This window comes from Sinocyclocheilus grahami, unplaced genomic scaffold (genome assembly GCF_001515645.1).
Source record: "Sinocyclocheilus grahami isolate Dianchi unplaced genomic scaffold, SAMN03320097.WGS_v1.1 scaffold31.1, whole genome shotgun sequence".
NCBI lineage: Eukaryota > Metazoa > Chordata > Actinopteri > Cypriniformes > Cyprinidae > Sinocyclocheilus > Sinocyclocheilus grahami.
The window spans coordinates 2,493,070-2,507,057 of NW_015505210.1; the positions used below are offsets into that span (position 1 = coordinate 2,493,070).

General features: G+C 36.0%; 2 protein-coding genes across 4 annotated transcripts; both read left to right on the forward strand.

Moving 5' to 3' along the window:
- Nucleotides 1-227: 227 nt before the first annotated feature.
- LOC107576388 (dnaJ homolog subfamily B member 9-like) lies at nt 228-2,551 on the forward strand. Of its 3 annotated transcripts, none has more exons than XM_016262590.1 (3): nt 228-271; nt 1,058-1,282; nt 1,857-2,551. In XM_016262590.1, exons 2-3 carry the CDS (start codon nt 1,066-1,068, stop codon nt 2,288-2,290), a joined length of 651 nt encoding a protein of 216 aa, XP_016118076.1. In that variant the 5' UTR covers nt 228-271; nt 1,058-1,065; the 3' UTR covers nt 2,291-2,551. The 3 variants fall into 3 exon arrangements, with proteins under 3 accessions (XP_016118076.1, XP_016118070.1, XP_016118063.1); XM_016262584.1 differs by lacking the exon at nt 228-271 and adding an exon at nt 283-362; XM_016262577.1 differs by lacking the exon at nt 228-271 and adding an exon at nt 283-340.
- A 2,485-nt stretch (nt 2,552-5,036) lies between these two features.
- On the forward strand, nt 5,037-13,895 carry LOC107575991 (dynamin-1-like protein). Its single transcript, XM_016262283.1, has 16 exons — nt 5,037-5,138; nt 6,614-6,700; nt 6,791-6,953; nt 7,130-7,250; nt 7,482-7,613; nt 7,705-7,911; nt 8,529-8,649; nt 8,919-9,074; nt 10,598-10,687; nt 10,773-10,865; nt 10,969-11,022; nt 11,234-11,305; nt 11,721-11,873; nt 12,060-12,169; nt 12,250-12,409; nt 13,152-13,895. The coding sequence occupies exons 1-16, from the start codon at nt 5,037-5,039 to the stop codon at nt 13,206-13,208; spliced, it is 1,878 nt and encodes a 625-aa protein (XP_016117769.1). The 3' UTR covers nt 13,209-13,895.
- Nucleotides 13,896-13,988: the final 93 nt, after the last annotated feature.

Below are 13,988 nucleotides of genomic sequence, written 5' to 3' on the forward strand. Positions count from 1 at the left end.
GTTAAATGTGAGCCAAAATCATCACAATTAAACGAACCAAATACTTAAACTACTTCAGTCTGTGTGCATTGAATTTATTTAATACACGAGTTTCACAATTTGAGTTGAATTACTGAAATAAATGAACTTTTCCATGACGTTCTAATTTATTGAGATGCACCTGTACTGCCTCTAAACTGATTCAACTCTGCGTAAATACAACGCAACAGTGAGTTTTCTGGTGTCTGGTTCCTGTGCAGATCACGTGGTTCAGAGCTGGACCAATAGAATCGTAAGTCGTGTTTTACGGCCCAAATATTAAAAACACGAGCATCTTTTTTTAACGGTGCTTTCAGCGAGAGTGAGTACAAGCGCTAAATATGGTGAAATTTGCGTCTTATTATTAATTGTTTAAATCAATGTGGCGTGTTTTAATAATGCGAATATGTCTAAAGATCTGGTGTTGATAATGCGGTAGAGTTAGATGAAAATCAGATGTCATGTTCATGTTAGCAATCTGGCTAATCGAGATCATCGGTTTTATGAAAGTTGGTTTCGAAAGACGTATTGCTGGGAGTTTCTAATGTCTCATTCTTAATAAATGAAACAATATAAAGGAAATATAGTAGAATACATAATATTGCCAAAGAAAGTGCAAAATAATTGTACATAACGTTACACTGGTAAAAGCAATATTCTAAACAATCTGATAAAAAAAATAACAGTTATGTTCTATGTTCTACAATGTTATTAAATAGATTAAAGTATCATTTTTTAATTATGATGTTTTAAACGGCAAAACTGCTGTTAACTAAGGGGGTGTGGTGCATCATGAATATTATTATAAACAGCAGTTTGAAAATCCTTTGGACAATTCCCACTGTCCAAATAAGTGAAATTGCATTTGTTTATTTTTTATTTAATAATTTATTTTTGAAATATATATACATACAGATTCCTTCTAATGTATTATTACAATGTTATTAAGAGGTGTAGCTCATATCTATGTATTAGTTTAGTGTTTAGACATGTTTAACTCACAAAATCCTGCTCTGTCTTCCATCCTCTTATCAAACAGCCAGAAACATGGCCACGGCACAGTCAACACTGATGTTTGCGGTGTGCATCTTGATGATAACTGAACTCATACTGGCCAGAAAGGACTACTATGACATCCTTGGTGTGCCAAAAGATGCTTCTGAACGTCAGATCAAAAAAGCTTTTCACAAGCTTGCCATGAAATATCACCCAGACAAGAACAAGAGCCCCGATGCTGAAACCAAATTTCGGGAGATTGCAGAAGGTGGGTTATATATACACTACCTGTCAAAAGTTTGTGATCTTTAAGAATTTTTCATGTCTAAGTAGTCACTAATGTTCACCATGGTGGCATTTATTTGTTGATAAAAAAAATTATATTGTGAAATATTATTACAATGTAAAATAATTGTTTTCTATTTTAATATATATAAAGTTTTTCCTGAATTTTCAGCATCATTACTCCAGTCTTCAGTGTCACATGATTCTTCAGAAATCATTCAGATATGTTGGTTTGGTTATTATTATCAATGTTGAAAACAGTTTTTCTGCTTAATATTTTTGTGGAAACCATGCTACTTTTTTCAGGATTCTTTGATGAATAGAAAGTTCAAAACAACAGCACTTAGATAGAAATATATTATAAACGTGTATGCAATTGCACTTTAATATATATTAAAATAGAAAACAGTAATTTTAATTTATAATATGTAAGTAACTGTATTTTTGTTCAAATAAATGCAGCTTAAGAAAATTAATGGATCCAAATTTTGTTGTTTAAAGCAAAGATTCCTCGAATTGTTCAGTCTGATATGCATCATTTTTAACTCGTTCTGCAGCATATGAAACACTATCAGATGAGAAAAGAAGGCGAGAGTATGACCAATCAGGACACAATACATTCAGCCATGAAGACATGAACGGAGGAGGAGGGCAGCATTTTCATCAATCCTTTGATTTTAACTTTGATGACATGTTCAGAGACTTTGACGTCTATAGCCAAAACAGGCATGCTCGCCCAAAACGGCACTTTGATGAGCACTTCAGGGCCCACCAGCAAGCACACAACCGCCATAAGAGACACTTCCAGGGTACTTTTGGTTCCGGAGTCTTTGAGGACATGTTTGAAGATATGGAGAAGATGTTTGCATTTGACCGACACATGAAAAGGACAGAGAGCAGGTTTCAGGGCACAGCCAAACAGCACTGCAGAACAGTGACGCAGCGAAGAGGAAACATGGTCACCACGTACACTGACTGCACCTCATCCTGAACATCAGAGTGGGCCACAGATTGGACCATCACATTTTTATTTTTATGCCTGATTTAGATGGAGACATGGAGTTATTAATTTGCTGCTGTGATAAGTGGGGTTTGATTTTACATGTGACTGATCTGTCATTTATGATGAGAATGGGTGCATTTGTTTCCATTGGTTTGACTGAGATTTATAATTGACACTATGTTGGATAGTGGCCTCTTAAAGGAATAGTTCACCTCAAAATGAACATTTGAAATGTACTCACCCTCAGGCCATACAAGATGTGGATGAGTTTTTCTTAATGGGAACAGATTTGGAGAGATTTAGCATCACAAAACTTGCTCACCAATGGATCCTCTACAGTGAATGGGTGCCGTCAGAACGAGAGTCCAAACAGCTCATAAAAACATCACAATAATCAACATGTAATCCACACGACTCCAGTCCATCAATTAATGTCCTGTGAAATGTCAATTAATCATCATTAATCCATGTGAAACAAATCCATCATTAAGGTGTTTCAACTTTAAACTGCCGCTTCTGGCTAAAATAGTCCATGAACCATAATAACGTTTCCTCCGGTAAAAAAGGTCCATCCCCTGTTGTCCTCTCACATCAAAATCCACTGACATATTTGTTTAAAATTGTTTTGGCTTGTAAACAGTGATTGATCTGTGCATTTCTTTCCCAACTCAGACTAGGTGACTTTTTCACTTGAAAAAGCAGTATTATAAACAGGACTTGTATTTTAGCTGGAAGCAACGGTTTGAAGTTTAAAACGTCTTCTTGATGGATTTGTTTCTTACAAACATGCAGCTTTTCACTTCACAAGATGTTAATTGTTGGACTGGAGTTGTGTACTGGGGTGTACATCGTGATGTACTTTTTTGAACTTCTGACGGCACCCATTCACTACAGAAATTTACATTTTCAGCATATTTAGATTTTTTTGGATGAACTGTTCCTTTATTAACCTCAGTCTAGTTTTAGGTTTTTGATGAGTTTGTTTTCATCCCTGCAGCACTTAATTTAAAAAATGGCCATTACTTTATGAATAACAAACTACATTTGATGACACTCTAATATTAGTGTGCATTTGTTTAAATTGCACATTCTTGATCATATGAAACAAGTTGTTATTCGCACAAAAATTCTGTTTCATGCCTGGTTAGCTACTAATATCCCCTACTCTACTGAAAGAACGAAAGTGTTGAAATCCTGAATCATGATTTGATGAAACATCAGACAGACAGTTTAGCTCTTCCATTATCTTCTCTACTTATCCAAGGTTGTATATTTTGTTGTAGTGTTGGTGCAGCTGAAGGCTCATCTTCATGAACTGGTCTCTTATTTTTATGTGAAGCTTAACAAATGTTTGCTGCATTGCCGTGAATAATATAGTTAATTATATTGAAGTAGTTTCTTTCAAACTAACACTTATTAGATAGAAAGGTGCCTTCCCACTCATTGTGGTAGATTGATTTTAATGTAATCAGATTGGAGCATTTTTATGACCTTGTGTGTTATAGTTTGCATGGCTGAGAGAAAGTAGGTCTCAGTTTTTTGTTTTGTTTGTAACAAAACATACGAGTTGAGATTGTTTTATTTGGCAGTTACCCCTAAAAAAGACAAGGGGAATGTACCAACTTAGCATTTGCCTGACAATGTTTTTTGTAAATACAATGTATAACCCAGATGTGTTCCTGTATGACTTCACCTGTGACCTGTTTTGTCGAATAATCCTGTGTGCAATATTTAAAGGCAGCTCTCATGTTGTTTTAACTGTTACCCGCTGACATAGTTGTTATGAAATGAGTCTCGGTAGACTTGTGATCTGGCACTTTCTTTATTGTAATCCCATGGATGAAAAGTAAATATGAAATAGGCTGTTCAAACCCAGATGTATGTATACTTGGGTTAACAATAAATAGTGTTGAAAACTATTTGTTTGATGGCCTTTTTCTTTTCATAAAACATTTTAGTTTGATTTGTTTTATGAAGTACCCACATTTTTAGTACCCTCAGTAAACTTGAATGGATATAACATTTTGATTGTAATATACATAGGTAGATGCTTAATATATCAAATAGATAGAACGTGGGATAGAAAGAGAAACAGACATGTACAATTATTAATGTTACTGAGGAAGTTTGAAACAAGTCTTACTCAAAACCCATTTTTACATATTTATTAAAATACTTTAAACAATACGGAAGTTTTTTTTTTTTTTTTTACAAATGTTAAATTAAAAGGCTCTCAGTTCCTGATATTGATGAAAAATATGATATTGATAAATAATGTAAGTGGCTTTATGTATGTATTTATTTATACAAAAGTACATATACAAAAAAACAAAGATGTATAGTTGTTCAGATAACCATATTAATAACACCACGTGCCTACTTGTGTCATAATTTATGTAATACTGCCACTTTAACTATGTTCAGCGCTACCTCACCCAAAACATGTTTTCCTGAATATTTTTGTTGCACCCCATACGGTTGCCTTGGCGCATTCACTCAGAACAATGCTTGAAAATGTAGTTTATTTCCAGAAAATTCCAAAGTGGGTCAACAGCTGTTGTGCCGTGTAAAACTACAAGTCCCACAATGCACCAATACACCGGTGCGCAGTTTTTCCGCGGCCGGGTTGGTTCATGGTGCTACTGTGAGGGACATTGGATGACTTTGTGCCGTGTTTAGCCGGGGTATTCGCCTTAGCTCATTCATTTTGACAGGGGAAGAGGTGGTCAACGCGATGGAGGCTCTTATTCCTGTCATTAACAAACTCCAGGATGTTTTTAACACAGTCGGTGCGGATATTATCCAGCTGCCTCAGATTGCAGTGGTGGGAACGCAGGTAACGTTAATGTTTCAGTTGCGGTTTCCATTCAGATTGAAACAGGTCTATGGCAGTGTCTCAAAACCTAGTGAGGTACCTACCTAGACTTCATATTTGGGCGCCAAAGTTCCGATGGTATCTAAAGTTCGAGCGCGTCTATGAAGCCCCCTAACTAGGCAGTTCACTTGTTTTGAAACGCAGCCTAGTATTAGCTATATTTATTTATTGTTGCGACATTTTTTCAAAATTACATATGGCAAGGTCAACGACAAATAAACGAATGTCGCATTAAATATGCCGAAAATTAAGACTAAAATCAAAATCTGTAGCGAGCTTTAAAATAATGTTATCAGCGCTATCCAGCTAACGTTAACTAGCGTGCTAACTCAAGCCCTCGCTTGTTTCCTCATTCCTATTTCAATAATTGACTTCACGGGCATATTATATGAAAATTCCTACTGTTAGGAATATGTTTATATTTTAACCTTGTGAGCAATATCACAACGTGAGTTTTAGAGTTGTGCTGATCTCAGTACAGCAGCTAACATATGAAGAGATGCGCCATGGTCGGTCTGAACTTCAGGCAGCATGTTTGGACTGAACAGCTGCAGCAGGAATCACTCTACAAGGACAAAACGGGTGAAAAGGATTGTGGATCTTTTCCATCCTGAAATTACACAAGATATCTGCATCATTTCATTATGGAAGTAGTGTATACTTGATAGTGTTGTAATAAAGACCTTTAATGGAAGTAAACCAGAGATTGACTCATGAAGTAGATGAGTTTCCTACTGTCTGCCACACACTTAAGGTCTAATAAGTTTAAAGAGTCTTAAAGTAGGGACTTTCACTGACCGCTTAAGAGGATATAGTTGTCTGGGTGGCCAAGAAAGTCTTGTTAACCCTGTAAAGCCTGACATATGAAATAAAAACTAAGTAAAGTTTGCACATGTTTCTTTTTTTATTTAATTAATTTATTTTAACGATCAGAATTTTTGCAGCCGATACTGAGTACCGATTTCTTGTCATGGTGATCGGCCGATAACGATGCTGATTCTGATGCTTCAAGCTTTATATAGACTGTTTCAATGGGTGTACGCGCCTGGCCCGAAGTTAACTTCCGGTCTTTGTTTGTTTATCAGTCTGGCTATGGCACCGGCTACAAACGCAGTTAAAGTTAAGGTGATGAGTAGACTGAAATTGGGCTCAGGTGGTTGTGCTGTGGGATGTGTGCCGCAGTCGTGGTGTTGAAGGTAGAAGAGAGCTCTGGTTGTTCGCTCCCCTCACTGACAATTCCTGTCGGTACCGAGACTCGAACCTGTGACCTTTTGGTTACCAGTCTGACTCTCTAACTGGTATGCCACGTTAGTGAACATAAATTCTTTCAAAAACTTGAAAAAATTCTTACCAACCCCAAACTTTTGAATTGTAGTGTAGCTCCTATTGACATCTGCAGTTTAAGAAATACAGAATGTTGTGTCATTGTTTCACAGGGGATCAGTGATGAGCCAATTCACCTGAAAATCTTCTCACCACATGTTGTCAATCTCACACTGGTGGATCTGCCTGGCATCACAAAGGTGTTTTATTTAGTAGCTTAGATTGGTCTGTTTGAATATTCCTTTTGTGGATTATTTTTTTTATACTGACACTGATATATTCATGTTCAGGTCCCAGTGGGAGACCAGCCTAAAGATATTGAGCTACAGATCCGCGAACTGATCTTAAAATACATCAGCAATCCCAACTGCATCATTTTAGCTGTCACTGCAGCGAACACGGACATGGCCACCTCTGAAGCTCTGAAAGTCGCCCGTGAGGTGGATCCAGACGGTCAGCATATTAACCTTTATTTTGGTCTGCTTGTGCATTTATTTTTATTTTTTATTTTTGCACACAATGTCTGTACCTTTCAGTTTGTGTGATGTGATGTTTTATCCCCATAGCTGTGTGATGCAGATTTTTTTTTAGTGACACAGCATTTAAATTTTTTCATTTTCTGCTTTCAGGTCGCAGAACGCTGGCTGTAGTGACTAAACTAGATCTGATGGATGCCGGTACTGATGCAATGGATGTTCTCATGGGCAGAGTCATTCCTGTCAAACTAGGACTGATTGGAGTGGTCAACAGGTACAAAATGAAATAGATGTTTATTAATACGACTGTCAATCTATTTAAAATGTTAATTATTTTAAAAAGATAACCATATATATATATAATGTGTGTGTTAAAATTAGAATATTAAAGAATTATGTAAGTATAATTACACTAAAATATTGATTGTGATATTAATATATTAACAAAATATACAAAAATTGTTTTTTTATTTTCTAAAAAAGATGACTAAATGTCTTAATACAGGAGTCAGCTGGACATCAATAATAAGAAAATTGTGGCAGACTCCATCCGTGATGAGCACGCCTTCCTGCAGAAGAAATACCCCTCCCTCGCCAACAGAAACGGAACCAAGTATCTCGCCAGAACATTAAATAGGTGAGAGTTTAAGCTTGAAACATCAAATTTGATTCATTTTGCTGAGCATATCTGCTTTTTGAAGTATTAATATACTATTTTTTTCCATCAGGTTATTGATGCATCACATTAGGGACTGTCTACCAGAGCTGAAGACACGTATCAATGTTTTAGCAGCTCAGTATCAATCCCTGCTCAGCAGCTACGGTGAGCCGGTAGAGGACATGAGCTCCACCCTGCTGCAACTCATCACAAAGTTCGCCGCTGAGTACTGCAACACTATTGAAGGAACGGCCAAATACATTGAGACCGCTGAACTGTTAGTTCCCCTTTTCTTCCAGTTACTCAAATGAAGCTGTTTAATTTGCTATATACTCTACCGTTCAAAAGTTTGGGGTTGGTAAGATTTTTTAATGTTGTTGAAAAAAGACTCATCAAGGCTTTTATTTGATTAAAAATACAGTAAAAACAGTAATATTGTGAAATAGTATTACCATTTAAAATAGCTAAAATAGTTTTCTATTTAAATAAATTTTAATATGTAATTTATTCCTGTGATGCAAAGCTGAGTTTTCAGCATCATTCACCAGTCTTCAGTGTCACATGATCCTTCAGAAATCATTCTAATATGTTGATTTGATGCTCAAGAAACATTTCTGATTATCATCAATGTTGAAAACAGTTGTGCTGCTAAATATGTTTGTGGAAATGTAATGCATGGTGACTTTCTATTCTTTTCTGAATAGAACGTTCAAAAGAACAGCATTTATTTGAAATGGAAATCTTTTGTAACATTATGTCTTTACTGTCACTTTTTGGTCAATTTAAAGCATCCTTGCTGAATAAAAGTATTGATTTCTTTCAATTAAAAAAATCTTCCTGACTCAAAACTAGGTGGTATTAGTGCTAACCATAGTTGTTGTTCTAATCTTTTAGGTGTGGTGGTGCAAGAATTTGTTATATTTTCCATGAGACATTTGGTAGGACACTGGAGTCGGTCGATCCTCTTGGAGGACTTACAACCATAGATGTCCTAACAGCTATTAGGAACGCTACGGTAGGTTGTGAATATTTGACTTCTGCATCCTTTTTATAATTTGAATTTAGTCCCGACTGTACTTGTATGCGCATAAAATAGAGACTGCAGCCAGCTGAGCTCTGCATTGAGCTGCAATGTGCTGCAGGTTTCAATTTTAGCAAAGCTCCTTTGAGGAACCTTTAATTATTCGAGTGACTTAAAGAGGCTCTTGTACAACACTGTAGAGTTTGATAGTTTGAGGTGTATATTTCTGTAGTTTGTAATGTAGCTGTTGTGTGTTTCTTCAGGGTCCCCGTCCTGCTCTGTTTGTACCTGAGGTGTCGTTTGAGCTGCTGGTGAAGAGGCAGGTCAAGCGTCTGGAGGAGCCCAGTCTGCGCTGTGTGGAGCTGGTGCATGAAGAGATGCAGAGGATCATTCAGCACTGTAGCAACTACAGCACACAGGTGAACTGATCAGTTATTGGTCTGCATATACATGCTCATCTTTGCCTTTTGCATCACGAAAGCAAAAGGTTTTTCCACTGTTGTTAAACAGTACATCAGTTAAGGCCTGTTCACACTAAGAATGATAACTATAACTAAAGTTTACTAAACATGAATAGCGAAGTCCACATCATGAATATAACAATACCAACACCAAGGTACAATGCCGTTGGAATCACTTCCAGCTAATGAACGATAAATCCATTGATCAGAATCCACCCAACTCTAAAGAGCTTAAGCATTTGAAGCAGAAGACAAAATAACTGCAACACTTAGAATTAACAGAATAGTATCATCTGTTGGTGTGGATGCTGATATAGTTAGTGTTATAGGTGTGAATGGGCCTTTAGTGATGGCCAAGGCGATATTTGCTCATATTGAGATTAACAACATTGCCAAATATAACTGTGCCTGACTGGCCGATTAATAAATGTGACCCTGGACCACAAAACCAGTCATAAGGGTCAATTTTTTGAAATTGAGATTTATACATCATATGAAAGCTGAATAAATAAGCTTTCCATTGATGTATGGTTCCTAATGATAGGTCAATATTTGGCAGAGATACAACTATTTGAAAATCTGGAATCTGAGGGTGCAAAAAAATCACAATACTGAGATAAAGTTGTCCAAATGAAGTTCTTAGGCATGCATATTGCTAATCTAAATTTAAGTTTTGATATATTTACGGTAGGAAATTTACAAAATATCTTCATGGAACATGATCTTTACTTAATATCCTAATGATTTTTGGCATAAAAGAAAAATCTATAATTTTGACCCATACACTAATTTTTTGGCTATTGCTAAAAATATACCCAAGCGACTTAAGACTGGTTTTGTAGTCAAGGGTCACAAATGTCTCATCTACCACGAAGTGTCAGTTTGTGAATTTTGAGCAAATACTGTTGTTGTTTAAAGGACATGTTGATATTATTTTATGTGCAGCTTATTTTCCATATAGTTTTAATTTAGCACATTTTGTGCATAATTAAATGTTTGTTGTACAACACAATGTTGTCTTTGTTTATTAATTATTATACTGTTTTATTACTACTACTACTACTATTGTTAATTTTTATTAGTTGTTATATTAATATTTAAAATATATATATAAAATATTTTTCATTTTTGTGACTTTTTAAAAGTTATATCAATAATTTATATTATTCTATATTTGTTTTATCAGTATTGTTTTAATTTTTTGTAGTTTTATTATTATAGTTTTTGTTATTATTTTATAATTTATTAATTACATTTTTGTTTTTTGTAATTATTCTAAGCTGATTATGAAGCTGAAGTGTACAAACTTAAATGTTTATTGTACACTTTTATTTTTTACCTATTCTTATCTGTATACACAACATATTTACATCCAACACTCAAATATAATTGCTGGTACTTTAAATGATTAGATGGGTTTTATCAGCATTGTTAGAATTTTTATTGTGATTTATTTATTTTTATTGTTTTTTCTTTACTAGGAGTTGCTTAGGTTTCCAAAGCTTCATGATGCCATAGTAGAAGTGGTGACGTCTCTTCTCAGGAAGAGGCTCCCAGTCACCAATGAGATGGTTTGTTTGTTTTTTCTCTCATGCTTTTTATGTAGGTTCTGTGCAAGTGTATCTTCTCTAAATTTGTGTTTACACTGTGCTCCAGGTTCACAATCTTGTGGCGATTGAGTTGGCTTATATCAACACCAAACACCCAGACTTCGCAGATGCCTGTGGGCTCATGAACAACAACATTGAGGTTTACTGATATTTTAATGACAATTTAATTTAGATCTATGACCGAAATGTATTGATCTGAGCATATTTCAGTGTGAAGTTGATTGTTGTTGTCTTCGTAACAGGAGCAGAGACGTAACCGAATGAGAGAGCTTCCCTCAGCAGTCCCCCGTGATAAGGTATGATGTTAAATCTTGAGGTATCAGAGGAAATTGTATTTTCTCAGGGCTGCTGTTTTATCTTTTGTTCACTTTTCCTCACTAGAAATTAGTTTGTTTCATAAATCAAAGTCTCGCTGCTTTTTCTTGCAGTTTTGAGCAGAATTAGTTTAAAACCTGCTGTCTTCCTCTCTAGCTGACTAGTCTCTTCTCTTCGTGTCTCTCTTTGTAGTCCTTAAAAGGTCCTGGTGGGCAGTCAGTGTCGCCCACCGAGCAGCCGCCTGCTGAGGGCGATGGCCCTAAGGTGTGTGGCGCCACCTGTGTGTAGGGGCAAAGCATGGAGTTGATTTTCAACCCACTCAAACTGCTCTCCCTGACTGCATGGTCACCAACCTCTAAACTGACAGCAGATCATGTTTTTGCTGTGCAGTTTTGGTTTTACTCATCAGGATCTTCTCAAACTTCTGTTGTGTGTTTGCGTTGATATAAAAGTTGATTTTGAAGACCCTTGACAACTGCAACTGTTTTTTTTGCAGTTGTATCTTTTCAGTTTCTGGCCAGAATAGTTTTTTTATGTGTGAACTGTTGTGTACAAACTTTATGTTCGGTTTGAAGCCTAAAAACAATACGTAAAGCACCAATAGACTGCATGGGAAGGGGCATGAAAATAATGAGTGGGCATTCAGTCCTGTAGTGTTGATCTTGTTTGTGTGTGTCAGATGGCTGGAGGAGCTCCGGGGGAGCAGGAAGGAGGAACAGGGACCTGGAGAGGCATGTTGAAGAAAGGAGAAGAATATGAGGACAAGATGAAACCACAGAGCTCCGTGTCTGTCAGCCCTCAGAAAGGACACGCAGTGAACCTACTTGATGTGGTGAGTCCATAAAACACAAATACATTTGATCATGCCACAGAAATGACTTAAAAACATGCACTCTGAGAGTAAATAAACACTGGTGTGTGTATCCGCAAGCATTTGTGTTCTCTTTGAGAGCCATTTGCTAGCACGGTCGGTCACAATGATTTAGAGTTGAGTTGATTTGTTCTGATCTTTGGCCAGCCTGTGCCGGTTGCCCGGAAACTGTCTGCTCGTGAACAGAGGGACTGTGAGGTCATCGAGAGGCTCATCAAGTCTTATTTCCTCATTGTCCGTAAAAACATCCAGGACAGGTACATAGAACAAAGTATATGCCACGTGAATTAGTTTCCGGTTTTGTGTTTCACGCAGATTGCATTCTCTGTCTCTGCAGTGTACCAAAGGCTGTGATGCACTTCCTGGTCAACCACGTGAAGGACAGCTTACAGAGCGAGCTGGTGGGGCAGCTCTATAAACCCGCCCTGCTGGACGACCTCCTCACAGAGTCAGAGGACATGGCCCAGCGCCGCAATGAGGCCGCAGATATGCTGAAGGTAACGGCAGCAATAATAATGTGTATAATTAGTAATAATGTATATTAATGTAAAAGTGTTTTGTAATGCAGAGAAGCCTTTACATTAACATTAATTATTTGTTGTTAATTTAATTATACTAATAGTAATTGTTGTAGTTTAATGTTACATAATAATATTAAATAATTATATAATAGTAGTATATAGTAGTTATATAATAATATATATAAATTTTAGCTGTTTAATAATGTAGCCTTTACATGAATTAATACTAATAATAATAATTTATTATTAAATAATATTGAAGTAATAATAATGTATAATTAGTAATAATAATGTATATTAAACTAAAATGTGTAGTAATGCAGAGTAGCCTTTACTTTATTATTAATCGATTGTTAATAATAAAAGTGGATTATTATTATTTAATAATAATATACATAGAAATTTAAGGGGGTCTGAATACTTTCCGTACCCACTGTAAATGTTTATGCATGAAAAAGTAGTAAGTAATGCAGATTAGCCTTTGCATTAAATGTTATTCATTAATAATAATTTTATTATTATATTATTATTACTATTATCTAATATTAAGTAAAAACATTAAATTGTTAATGATTACTATCTTTATTTTAATTAATCAATCAATTAATGTAGAGGCTGAATTTTATATTATTTAAAATTATTGTATTGTATTTTATCATATTATACAATAAGAAATGTTCAACTCTTTTAAAACTTGTATCCTCTCCTCTACCCATAGGCCTTGCAGAAAGCCAGTCAGGTGATCGCCGAGATCCGAGAAACGCACCTGTGGTGAAGTCCTGCAGATGTACAGCCCCTCTCCCTTTCACTCGAACCCTGTGTTCTGCATCAGCCCCGTCTCTCTTCTGTCTGGATTTCACAGACAGCCAACTTGAAAAATGCACTGGTGTCAGTTAGTGTGTATTGAATATAGTTTTATGTACGCAACGGACTCTTCTCGAACCTCACTGAGGGCAGCACATATCATGTCACACCTGCACACCGTCCCATTCAGTGATCTCTTTCATGTATGTTTGCTACCATGTATGCTGCAGATAACATGTGGCCTGTTAAAGGACTGTGTGTCCCTGATCTAGTAAATTAAAGGTAGTGTAAATGTCATGATGTTGTGGCTTAATTTGCAACTTTTGGTGTGATTTGATATTTGCAAAGGTGCACTCAGTAATTTTTTATGTTTGGCTGTTTGGTATGGTGGTCAATTTTGCATTATACTGATAAAGATGCAGGATCACGTAAAAGTTTCTTAATTCTTAATTCTGAAAATAATAACAGGGACTACAAGTATAAAGTGAGTAGCGTGACTGGTCATGTGATCTCAACTTGGCGGCCCCTATAAGGGTGAAGTGCTCAATGTAAATAAAACAGCTTTTATTAGACTGTTGATAGTGAGTCTACATGATTTGAAACATATGCATTATGCATCTCTTTTGTGTAAATGTGTAAAACTTTTTATTGAGACCAAAATTGCTAGGTGCACCTTTAACTTCATAGCCTTATTTGTTATTTTTTCTATTATGGTCATATGAAATGAATGGTGAGGCAAACTTTGATATTT

Coding starts and splice junctions, on each gene's coding strand:
- LOC107576388 (XM_016262590.1), top strand. CDS start 1,066: ATGGCCACGGCACAGTCAACACTGATGTTTGCGGTGTGCATCTTGATG. Junction 1,283..1,856: donor ATTTCGGGAGATTGCAGAAG/GTGGGTTATATA, acceptor CTCGTTCTGCAG/CATATGAAACACTATCAGAT.
- LOC107575991 (XM_016262283.1), top strand. CDS start 5,037: ATGGAGGCTCTTATTCCTGTCATTAACAAACTCCAGGATGTTTTTAAC. Junction 7,912..8,528: donor TACATTGAGACCGCTGAACT/GTTAGTTCCCCT, acceptor CTAATCTTTTAG/GTGTGGTGGTGCAAGAATTT. Junction 10,866..10,968: donor TCATGAACAACAACATTGAG/GTTTACTGATAT, acceptor TCTTCGTAACAG/GAGCAGAGACGTAACCGAAT.